Genomic DNA, 12,362 nt, shown 5'->3' with positions numbered 1-12,362 from the left:
GCTTGCAACGCAGTGAAGAGCCCATTAAGTATAAATTCTGGATGGGTATAACTAGACGAGTCGATCTAGCCAAGTCCGTCCGTTATTTTTAAAGCTATCGCGATGAAACCTTCCCAAAGGTCCAATTTGTATTGCATGTAGTATATACGTCGGAACGATGAGTATTGGACAACTATGTGGCTCCCATTGGAATGATCAAAAAAATATTTTTTTAATATTTACAAACTTATAACATTTGAGATATTTACTTCTACTCAAGGAAGTCGATATAGCCATGAAAGTCTGTCTGGCTACCTGTCCGTCTGTCTGTCTGTCCGTATGAACGCTGTGATTACAGAAACGATTAAAGTTAGCAAGTTGGGAGTAGGTATGCAGATTTTGCCACGCCCACCCTAGCGCCCACAAGCCGCCCACAACTGTTGCGTCTACAGTTTTAATTCTAGAACAACAATTTTAACAGATATGTATTGTTTTAATCAATACATATTGATTGACCCTCTCTCTCTCTCACTCTGTTCTCTACCAATTAAACTTATTATATTTTCTTTTGTGAGAGTTTATGTTTAGAAAAAATAGATTAACATAAATGTTGTTAGCATATTATTACTTATTGCTCTCTCCACCTAGGCGCTGCCTGAAACCTAAGCAGGTGCAGAAAAGTTTTAGCGAAAAACGCTGTCAGTGCTAAGAGAAAGCAGAGTGCGCGGCTAACTTATTCTAATAAATAATGAATAACATAAGCTTTTCGCTCTTTGCATTTTCTCTCTCCACACTGACCTGCAGTGCATTCACATGTTTTCAGTGTTGAATGGCACTAGAAGGCAGTAAAAGGAAATTCCGAAAGTCCTAGCACGTAAAATTTGCTGGTAAAAATTTACAGCGCTGTAAGTCTATATTTATTTATTTTAGCATAACTCTATTGGTGTCAAGAAAAAAACTTTTCCACGCCCACAAACCGCCCAAGAAGTTAGGTAAAGCAATGACGTCAAAGCCAGACTATAAAATGTGTATTTATGTGATCTTTTCAACAAAGCCATTCAACCCAATATTTCATTGAACTACCAATGTAAGTATTTAGATTAAAGGTAAAAAAATTATCGAATGATAAAATGACCGCATATCCGCGCAAGTAAAAATGGTCGGTAAAAACTTAACAGTGCTGTAAATTATTCTGTTATGTCTTTAGTCTTCGATGCACCCAATGCGATTTCTTGGGAAATTATGATTCTTATAGTTTTAAAGCGGTCATCTTAACGTAAACTAGCTTGTGTCAAACTGCGAAGGAGAAAAGATATGCAACCAAGCTCAATTTAGTGGCTGTTACATTAATCGTCCATAACATTTTTAGCAACGGTCCGACCCTTGTCGAGATGTTGAATCTTTTCTAATGCGCGCCAGACAGGCGTTAGTATTAAGGGAGTTTGTGGGCGTTAGAGTGGTCGTGGCACTCGAAAAAAAGAAAACATGGGACTTGTAGGCATAAGTATAAAATATTTACATTTTGTGCGTTTGTAGGCATGACACATTGTCATAATTGAGCTAAATCGGAAGCTAAGGAATAAGCATGTTAACTCTGAACTCTCTAGCTCTTAAAGTTTTTAAAGTAGCTGTGTTTACACGGACAAATTGACAAATCGAACAGATCGACTCGTCCTGATCACACTTTTCAACGATTACAATGTACCCTTAAACTCTACGCTACATATGAGCTTTGAGATTTTTGCTGATATTCTCTTTAACTGTGGATTATGGCTTTTATATAAGATTTCAATAACAGTGCTCACATCAATACGGTATGAATGGACTTAGCTGCCACAGAATAGAAAGCGCATACGAATAGAGAGAACATATGAATAGAAAGACTATACATATCTATATGCGGATCTTTATAATGCGTTCCAAGATTTCGTGTAATGTTTGGTTTATAAATATAAAGATATGTGTAAATTATTGTATATCTAAAAATAAATTGGTGATTATTTTTTTGGCTTGTGAACAAAATTATCTTTGAGTTGCATATCATACGAAATATTTATGGTTGCTTTTAAATTTTGTTCAAGTAGTTGTTCTTGTTTCAGCGAAAATAGTTGCAGCGCAAGCAGCGTGTATAGTTTTCGAAATATTTTTAATGCTAGGATGCAACCAACTCACATAATTTTTTTTTCTGTTAAGACAATGTTAATTTTTCGGTTTAATCGTGACAATAAGTTCTTATTTAACAAAGCGATCAGTTGACACCTAACAACATTTTTTAATTGCAAAGCAAGTAGACAAGTTGGGAACAAAAATCATCAACTTGTTTTGCATCTGTGTTGCTAACCTACTGTTGGAAATATTTTCGAGTAAAAACATATTAAGTTTAAAACTTAAGCACTTACACCCGACAAAATGAGCGTAAGTTTAATATCATTTTTTGGGCGAAAGACAAAACTTTTTCGTGATTATGTTTTTAATATTTCGAAAGATATTTTAAAAATAACTGTCTTGGTACCATTAAGATAAGTATTTAAGAAGTCATTTTAAAAAAAATTCAAATACTATCGAAATTCTTAAAATTACAAAAAATTATAATCCTAATAGTATAAGATAATATGTTGAAAAACACCGAAGGTATAATTTGTTTCATATTATTTCTCCACCAATTTTCCGATCGTTCCTATGGCAGCTATATGATATAGTCGTCCGATGAATACACTCAAAATTCAAAAGTAATACAAAATATGTTATTTTTAGGAGTAGGAGGTTATATGTTAAACAAATGAGGAAGTCAACTTCGGCAAACCGAAACTTGTATACCCTTGCAGTTATAATTATTAAATTTAATTCAAAATTCTTAAGAATACAATTAATGATATTCCCAATAGTATTAGATAATATGTCAAAAATACTTTCATATTATTTTTCCACCAATTGTCCGGTCGTTCATATCTTATAGATCCCATAGAAATAGTAAAAAAAAATTTTTGTTGACTATATCTTTGGTGTTTTTTAACATATAACCTCCTACGCTTGGAAATATCATTTTTTAATTAGTTCTTATTAGTTCATTTTATCTAATACTATTGGGAACATAAGTTTTTTGTATTTATAGGAATTTCGAATTAAATTTAGTATAATTCGGACGACTCTAACATATAGCTGTTAAAGAAACGGTCAGAGATATAATGAAAACTGTATTTAAAAAAATGTTGCTTTATTGATATTGATTGTATATTCTTTTACTCTGGGAAATAGAATATTTGAAATTTTCACATATATCACTGAAGCTAGCAAAAATCTTTAAAAATTTAACATGGTGCCACTAACATTGAATGTTTTCTATAACTGCTAGGGTATACAAACATCGGCATGCCGAAGTTAACTTCCTTTCTTGTTTTAAATTTGTATTACAATTATTCCGATCCGGCTGGTTCCGACTTAAATACTACCTGCAAAATGAAGAAGACTTTTGGGAAAGTTTCAGCCCGATAGCTTTAAAACTGACAGACTTGACTGCGTAGAATCGGACGGACAGACGGACATAGCTAGATCGACTCGTCTAGTGATGCTGATCAAGAATATATATACTTTGTGTGTCGGAAACGCTTCCTTCTGCCTGTTACATACTTTCCGACGAATTTAGTATACCCTTTTACTCTACGAGTAACGGGTATAATAAATGGAATGTTCAACGAATGTTTTTATTTATCTAAATTAGTAGTTTAAAGCTTCCTTCTCGTCCCACGGATGCTGCGCCGTCTTTCCCACTCCACCGCAGTTCAGCTCCGAGTCCCAATAGGCATATTGGACCTTGAGGAAGTGGGAGCCGGATTAGGAACGGGGTTGATCCGCTGATGCTGCAGGAAGTCGCCCAGCATCCTGGCAGTGGCTGGCTAAGGCTTCTTCAACTGTTCCTTAGCGGGCGCTCCATTTTCCTCCTCCCTATAGAAGCCAGCGGGTCTTTCAGCTCCGCCTAAGCTGCCAAGTAGCTGGTGGTGGTGGTGTACGGAGTACTAATGGAGAGGTCGTCGGAGATCACTTTCTTTGCGAGGAGACGCCCGGCAGGATGTCCATGTAGAGAGCCAAGTCCCACTCGGCATATTCCTTCCCACTGGGATTCTCTAGTGGATCTCCTCCAGCACTTCAACTATTCTGCGGATTTGCCCCTGTTGTTTTGCTTCCTGTCGGTGAAATCCCACAATAAAGGGCAACAGCTTGGATTAGGCGTTCTATTTCATCTGCACTGACCTCCTGCATCCTATTTTGAGGTTTTCCTTTCATTTTTAATATTTAGTTTCCACATCGCCTTTGCACGAGCACGCCAAAGATTAAATTTGTTATTCTGTGGGCCGCGGCTAACGGCGTTCATCGAAAATTCACTCGCGAAATCTGGTATTTTGTCTGGTATTTCCTTAGCTCATCTGAGTACCGCGCTCAAAAACAGACCCGACGAAAACCTTTAGCCGCCTGTTTGCCTCTCGCTTACTCCTATGGTTAGCTCGCGGCGTACGAGGCGTATACTTAACATTTTTACACTTTTATGTACGGGCTGTGACGTCACAAACGATGTTCTTGCTAGATATGGGCTTAAAATCATTACTTATGAACTTATTGTATAATTTAAACGATTTTATATTTAACTCTATTCCTGTACGAGTAACGGGTATTAAAATATCCACAGCCCTTTTAAAGTGCCATCTAGCCGCAACTGCATTTTAGGGCTGTTAAAACGATCGTTAGCACTATCAATACTATTGATGGTTTCAAATGGGGTTTCGATGGGTAAGGTATTATCTCAGAGCAAAATAACTTAACTTTACATGCAAGTTTTGCTAATTTCAAGTAATGAAAAACCATTTTTAATTATATTTCTTAGAACACGACGGTACTTCAAATATTTATGCTCAACATTGAACATCGTTTCACTTGTGTGTTTTGATTCATGCAACATTACTCGTAGAGTAAAAGAGTATAATATATTTCTTAATCATCAAGTCGATCTAATCATGTCTGTTTTTCTGTTTTACTTATAGCTGTCTTTTTTAATTTCGATTGGGTTAACGTATAGTTTAATTGTTGGTATGGGTAGGGAAGCTGTATTTTCGATCCTTGCATTTTCCCTTTCAACACTGACCTGCAGTGCATTCACATGTTTTTAGTGTTGAAAAGCACTAGAAGGCACTGAAAAGGCAGAAAATCCGTGAGAGTAAAATTGGTGGGTAAAAACTTCACAGCGCTGTAGATCTTTCTGTTATGTCTTTGGTCTACAACAGTGGTCGGCACACACATACCATCACAAGTTTGCCTTGCATTAGTGTGAGTGTAACAAGCACGAAGTTTGCGCGCGGCGTGCTGAAGCGAGACGTTTCTCTGCTTTGCACTGAGATCCTCTGCCGCAGCAACAAAAAAGCGCCCCGAAGTTGAGAAAAAAATGACCCGAAGACCCATGCCGAAGTCAAACGAACATGTACGTTATACGTGAGCGAGCAGAGGATGGGCAGAACACTTCCCTATGCTCACTAGATAGGCCGCTGTCGACCACTGGTCTACAACTAACTCTCGCATTACGAAACTCTTGTCCGTGTGCACAATGCGATGTTTGGCAATTTTAAAGCGGTCTAAAAGTAAATTAACTTTTATCAATTTTAAATTTAAGTTCTGTGTAACGGGTATATAATAGTCGAGACACTGGACTTTAGCGTTCTCTTTTGTTTTTGAATTAAATTTGTGTATAGTTTTTATTGGTTTTTGGTTTTTTTTCGGTCAGTAATATACAAAGAAGATAGTTTGCTTCAATGACGACTTACACTGTATTAAACAAAGTATATTTTTTAAACCAATGGCGCTCTTTCTAAAAAACAGAAAAAGTAATGCAACCTTTAAATTTTTCTTATATTCTTATTTTTAAAAGTCGCGTTACTTTTAAATGATAACAAGAAGAAAATACAAATCAATCTGCGAATCGGAGTTATTCGAGTTGTTTATAGATTATGTGAGCCCTGCCGGTGATGTTCTTGTTGGATCTCCCATTTGTCAACTTTTTTTTTGTCCTGTACTTAAACACGTATATTATGTATGTAAACACACACTTAAAATTATAACTGAAATAATAACTGAAATTAATCTATAAATTACAAATCATAAATATAAAAACAAAATAACTTACTATTTTGAGAACCACATCTTCAGCGTAGTCGAACCACTTGCCTCATGGTTTGCAGTCAACCACTCTACTAGCTGCAGCACGGATACAGTACGCGAGGCGGCATACAAAGTCTTTTCACATTTTGTTTTCTTGGGTTCTAGTTTTATTCTAATATTTATTTAAATGATCTGGCTTTCTTCTAGTTATTCTCCCTATTTGTCCATTGAATTTTGGATGTGAATATCTCTTGATTAATATAAATATCGTGATAACAATAAATATTTTATGTGGTTAAAAATTGTTGTAACAGTAATTTAAAAATAAATGAAAATGTTTATCAAAATTAAGATATTAAGAAGTTAGGAAAAAAAGAAGTGCTGAACCCACACCTGCGGCTATAAGCCTTCAAAACACACGTATAATGCGCAGAAAAAAAAAAACATTTCCAAAGAATATAATTTTGTTTTGAATTTTATGAAGATTTTCGAAGAATGTCGATTTGCGTTTGTGATTTTGTTGTGAAAATGTCTAGATTGATAAAATTGTTTTCTTTTGCTTAGAGACACAATATTACTACAAGGTACAATGTTTTATACCCGTTACTCGTAGAGTAAGCGTTTTCCTATAAAGCGTATAAATTCTTGATCAGGATCACAAGCGGAGTCGATCTAGCCATGACCTTCTGCCTGTCCGTCCGTATGAACGCGGAGATCTTGGGAACTATTAAAGTGAGAAAGATGGGACTTGGCATGTAGATTCTTGTGCTCTTGTGCAGCTTAAGATTTTTTTGATTTTCTAAAGTTAAGTTAAGTTAAAGTTAAGTTTTATAAAAAAAGACAGAATGGGTTAGGTTAGGTAGGTATGGCTGGAGACTAGACAACTAATCCCCCCACTTAGGCCACACTGAGCCCCTTGTGATACCATGTAATCTCTGTGCAGATCCTTTTCCCTAGCTCATGGGTTATGTTGGGTTAGGTTAGGTTAGGGCGGTTGTCGGACTATAGTCCGACACACTTAGACCTCAATGGGTCCGTTGTGATACCGCATGATCTCGTTTCTTCCTTCTCTAGGGTCCCGTTTCTAGTAGTTTCAGCCTATATTAAGCTGATCAGCATGTCTTCCACCCGGAAGATTTAATAAAGGCACTTATGCTTTTGAGATTAATCTCCGATATTTCGGTAAGATCGTCAATGAAGGGGCTTTCTAAGTGTTTCAGTCTGAGTCTGCATAGGGCTGGGCAGAAGCAGAGAAGGTGTTCTACCGTTTCCACTTCTTCCTCATCCCTACAGCTTCTGCAGAAATCATTTTGCGGGGCTTTTAACCTGCCGGCATGCGCGCCAACAAGCCAGTGGCCTGTAAGAGCTCGGATCAGCATGCCACACTCTGTGCGGCTGAGTTTGAGTAACTCCGAGGTTTTTTTGTTGTTTATCACAGGCCATGTCTGGTGAGAGATGCGACACTGTGGTGCGTTTTGCCAATGGGTGTTGGCTAGTGTGTTGAAGTGGTTTTTTATGTTTAGCTTGCAATTAGCCATGGGCATACCGAAATTTTCCTCTCCTGGTAGGAGAGGCTTGGTGGTGCCCTGCCTGGCTAATTCGTCCACTATGCAGTTGCCAACGATGTCCCGGTGACCCGGAACCCATACTAGGCTGATAGTAAACTGATTTGCCATCTCGTGGAGAGATCTGCGACAGTCTGCTATTGTACGAGAGTTGGTGTTTGTCGAGTAGATCGACTTAATAGCCGCTTGGCTGTCACTATATATGTTTAGGTGTCCTCTTTGGAGGCAAAGGTTTCTTAAACAGGTTAGTGCTTCTTTTATAGCGTGGACCTTCGCCTGAAAGACGCTACAGTGGTCCGGGAGCCTGAATGACTTCCTGATATCTAATTGTTCGGAGTATACACTTCCGCCGACGTGTCCTTCTAATTTGGAGCCATCTGTATAGAAACAGATTGCGTCCGTCGTGCCCGGTCGGCCCTGTTCCCATTCCTCTCTATCAGGAATCAGGGCCTCAAAGGGCGTGTGACTATATTCAATAGATTTGCATAGATCCGTGATTTTGGGAATCGATTTATCATGCTGGAGAATTTTAGCATGGCCATATAATTGAGCTTTCCATTGCCCTGTGTCCCTCAGTCGAATAGCTGCCGATTTGGCCCTTTCCATGCCTGCTAAGTCCAGGCTAGGGAGGTTCAAGATCGCGTTCAGCGCTTCGTTCGGGGTGGTCCGAAGGGCTCCACTAATACACAAAGCCGCCATTCGCTGTACTTTGTTTAGAGGAGTCAGTATGCATTGTTTGTGTATGGCGGTCCACCACAGAGCCACTCCGTACAGTAGGATTGGCTTGCCTACCGCTGTGTATATCCAGTTAACTATTCTTGGGGACATGCCCCATCTTAGCCCGATTGCTTTTTTACAGGAGTAAAGTGCAATGGTCGCTTTTTTGGTTCTCTCTTGGTTGTTTAAGCCCCATTTGAGGCGTTTATCTAGTACTAACCCCAAGTACCTGGCGTGATCGCTAAAGGAGAGATTACAATTGTTTAAATTGGGTGGGTTAAGTTGTGGAATTTTGTACCTATTTGTAAATAGAACAAGTTCTGTTTTCGAGGGATTTACCCCGAGTCCGTTCGCTATCTTCCATTCCGATAGCATTTTAAGTTTAGCGGTCATAAGATCGCAAAGTGTTTGTGGATATTTTCCATTAAAGATGATGGCGACGTCGTCTGCGTATGCCACGACCTTACAACCTCCTCCCTCCAGGATCCGCAGTAGTTTATTTACTGCGATATTCCACAAGAGGGGTGATAGTACACCTCCTTGCGGGGTGCCTCTGTTCACTAGTCTAGTCTGGGTTGAGGTCCCTAGTGTGGCTGTGACCATTCTGCTTATCAGCAATTTATGGATTAGCCTCACCATTGGCGGCTCAACCCCTAGTTCTGTGAGAGATTCTGTTATAGCGGTGGGAAGCACGTTATTGAAGGCTCCCTCTATATCCAGGAAGGCGATCAGTGTGTATTCCTTGATGTTGAGTGATTTCTCGATGCTGTTTACCACCAAGTGTAGCGCCGATTCGGTTGACTTACCTTTGGTGTAGGCGTGTTGTGCTTCTGATATTTGTGTCGGGTCTACGGTGGCCCTTATGTGTAGGCTTATCATTCTTTCAAAGCTCTTAAGCAGGAATGATGTAAGGCTTATTGGCCTAAAATCCTTTGCTGTGGTGTGAGTGGCCTTCCCTGCCTTGGGAATGAAAACCACCTTTGTTTCTTGCCATGCTGTTGGTAGTTCTCCTACCGCCGGGATGGATTGGAAGATTTTTTTCAACCGGTTTATGGCTATTTGTCCTGCTTGTTGGATGTGAGCCGGTGTTATTCCGTCCGGTCCCGGCGATTTGTATGGTTTGAAACTATGAATGGACCATTTCATGTTGCGGTCTGATAGGAGTGGATCTATTTCGATTCCCTCTCCTGCTCCTCTTTCAGGTGGATGACCTGCTTGTTGCCTCCCCGGGAAGTGAGCGTCTAGGAGCAGGTCCAAAGACTCTTTACTGAAGTCTGACCATGATCCATCTGCTTTTTGAAGATAGCCCAAAGGCGCGGCTGTCTTAGAGAGTATTTTCCTGAGCCTTGCGGCATCAGTTGTTTTTTCTATGTCAGAGCAGAAGGTCTGCCATGCCGTTCGTTTTGCTCTTCTAATTGCCTTTTTGTAGGAGGCTAGTTCAAACTTGTAGTTCAGCCAATTGGTGTCCTCATTTCTCGCCTTTGCTCTGTTAAACAGGCATCTGCAGTTGGTTCTGAGGATAGATAGTTGTTGGGTCCACCAGGGGGGTTTTTTCCTTCCTCTTGGTTCCTCTGTGGGGCATGCCACTTTGAAGGCAGTGTTGCATGCCTCTGTGAATTTGTATACTGTTTCGTCCAGCTCATGTGGGTTTGTGATGCTTTCTGACGGTTCCATGGGGAGGATATTTGTCAGAACTTCTTTGTACCTGTGCCAGTCCGCTCGTCTGGGGTTGGCGAAGCTGACCGGCAAGGGCGAATCAAGGGACAATACGGTTTCCATGAATCTATGGTCCGAAAAGGAGTGCTCGTCAGAGACTGCCCAGTTTTTGACTGCGCCTACGAGTGAATCTGATACCAAAGTTAGATCTATGATCGTTTGGCAAGCTTTAGTTATGAAAGTAGGGGCATTGCCCCTATTGCATAAGAATAGGTTCGAATCAAAAAGAGACTCACCTCTGTCGTTGTTGTTTGGGCAACCCCACTGGGTGTGATGGGCGTTGGCGTCACAGCCTATTACCAATCCGCTCTTGAGCTTTTCGCATTCCTCTGCTAGTCCTCTGACCAGCGCATCTGGGGGGTTTTCCTTCTCAAAGGCCAAATAGGCCGATAGAACCCTTATAGAGCCACTCTGCAGCTCCAGGCTTACTGCGGTGTTGTCTCCGCTGCTGTAATTGCGAAGTAGAAATATACTAAGATGCCTTTTGGCTAATATGCAGGTTCGAATTTTACCTTCTTTGGGGTCAAGCATAAGCTTGTATTCCTTTGTTACTAGTCCAGCAACCTTGCCTCCTACAACCCAAGGTTCCTGTACGAGGACTAGGTCGGCTCCGCCTTCTGTCAGGCGAAGCAGAAGTGCAGCAGACGCTGCTTTACTGTGGTGAAGGTTTATTTGTAGAAGTCTTAATGACATCTACAGCCTCAACCTCCACCACAGTGACGTCGGCCTCCTCTGTGTCGCTGAGGTCCACGTCCTCGATTGCCGGTCCGAGCGCACGCATCTCTCTGCTTAGCGACGAATCGGTAGAGTAGCCGTCCTCCGGCCCACCAGGTGCCTCCAACTCCTCAGCAAGCACCTGCTCGGCTGGGTTGCCGGCAGAGCTGCTAGCGGCGTTGGAGTCGCCCTTATACACTTTGATGTGTATCGCACTGAACCCGAAGTTCAGCACTCCACGAGCAGTCTCGATCGGAGCTACTGACTCCTTGTTCAGGACCAAAACCGCCTGGTTGACATCCCCTTCATGCTCCTCCACCTTGACGACTTTCCAGTCCTTCGTGGGGAGGTGCGGGTTGCATTCTTGCAACATGAAGAGGATGTCCTCCGGCGCCTTGATCGCTGCTGGAAGCCAGATCCTGGCTCGGGGTCTACTGGGGACATCGCACCAGTCAAGCGCAACGATGTTCGCCCCTTCGTAAACCTCGCCGAGCTTGCTTGTCGCCTCTTTGTACATATCAGCCGACCGCTGACTGTCGCATGCTACCACCTTGACACTGCCCTGGTACCAACCCGCGTCCATGCAGCAGGGCGAGGGGCCTGGCTTCTCTCGTACCATGCGCAGGCAAATGAGGGAAAGGTGGGATTCCACTGCCTTTCACTTGTTTCTGGGGATCCTGCCCTCCGGATTTCCCCTGTCAATCAGGCCAAGTAAAACACGATTCTTCGTGATTTCGGCGAAAGAGACCGATGGCTGGATCTTCAATCTCTTCGCCGATGGCCCGGGTAGTTCGAGGGATCGCTGCCTTTTCGCCTGAGTCGCCTCTTGAGTGGGCTTTTCCTGCCCGTAGTTTGGGAGCACCTTCCTTGCCCACTCTACCTTCTTTAGCCATTCAGGCGAAGGCGTGGCAACGGTGCTCCTGGTGTGTGAGCGCAGAGTCTGGGCGGCAGTCCGCCTTTCTGCGTATGTATATTTAGCACCAGCGGGTGGCCCGAGCGCCTTCGCAGTGCCTACCGTTACTTTCGGCGCAGATGCGCACGTAGCGGAGGCGTTTGCGGCTTTCTGCCACCCATCATCCCCAGTTTGGGATGCGGCCCTTTCTGGGCCGTGCTGGTATGGAAGGTGGAACCAGTGTTCGTCTTATCCATGGGTTTTTTAAGAGTACCCGTCTCTATGTTTTTTGTTATTTTGTCTTCTGTTTTTTGATCCATACTTTGGTCCCACGAGTTGCGGAAAAGGGGAAAGGTCCGCCCGGGCAGAGATCCGCGATGCCCGGGTAAGGCGATAGCTAGAACAGGGGGTCGCCATGTCCCTGAGCATGGGTTATTAGGTTTGAAATCGTTTGAGGTTATGGGATGCGCAGAAGCATAGGAGGTGTTCAATGCTCTCCTTTTCGTCTGTCTGCTTACAGCTGCGGCAGTAGTCGTGTTTGCTGAGTCCCAGCCTATGAGCGTGAGTCCTTATAAGACAATGGCCCGTGAGGGCATTTATGAGAGTGGAAATGCCTTCCCTGTTGCATTGTAGTTTGG

At 42.0% G+C, this 12,362-nt stretch overlaps 1 protein-coding gene and 1 long non-coding RNA gene across 8 annotated transcripts in view; one reads left to right on the top strand and one right to left on the bottom strand.

Moving 5' to 3' along the window:
* The window catches only part of LOC139354516 (uncharacterized), a 269,094-nt gene extending 267,226 nt beyond the window's left edge, over positions 1 to 1,868 (bottom strand). For 2 of the 7 annotated variants that reach the window (XR_011605477.1, XR_011605478.1), the window contains exon 1: positions 1,499 to 1,764. This is a non-coding gene — a long non-coding RNA (uncharacterized lncRNA). The other 5 variants (XR_011605474.1, XR_011605475.1, XR_011605480.1 and 2 more) reach the window with 4 other exon arrangements.
* A 338-nt stretch (positions 1,869 to 2,206) lies between these two features.
* The window catches only part of LOC139354512 (troponin C), a 98,427-nt gene continuing 88,271 nt past the window's right edge, over positions 2,207 to 12,362 (top strand). Inside the window, exon 1 of the mRNA XM_070998755.1 lies at positions 2,207 to 2,394. Coding sequence (XP_070854856.1) covers positions 2,389 to 2,394 — 6 coding nt within the window. The 5' untranslated portion in view covers positions 2,207 to 2,388. The remainder of the gene's footprint in view (positions 2,395 to 12,362) is intronic.

This window comes from Drosophila suzukii (assembly GCF_043229965.1).
Source record: "Drosophila suzukii chromosome 2 unlocalized genomic scaffold, CBGP_Dsuzu_IsoJpt1.0 scf_2c, whole genome shotgun sequence".
Taxonomy (NCBI): domain Eukaryota; kingdom Metazoa; phylum Arthropoda; class Insecta; order Diptera; family Drosophilidae; genus Drosophila; species Drosophila suzukii.
This window is presented reverse-complemented; position numbering and strand designations above follow the sequence as displayed.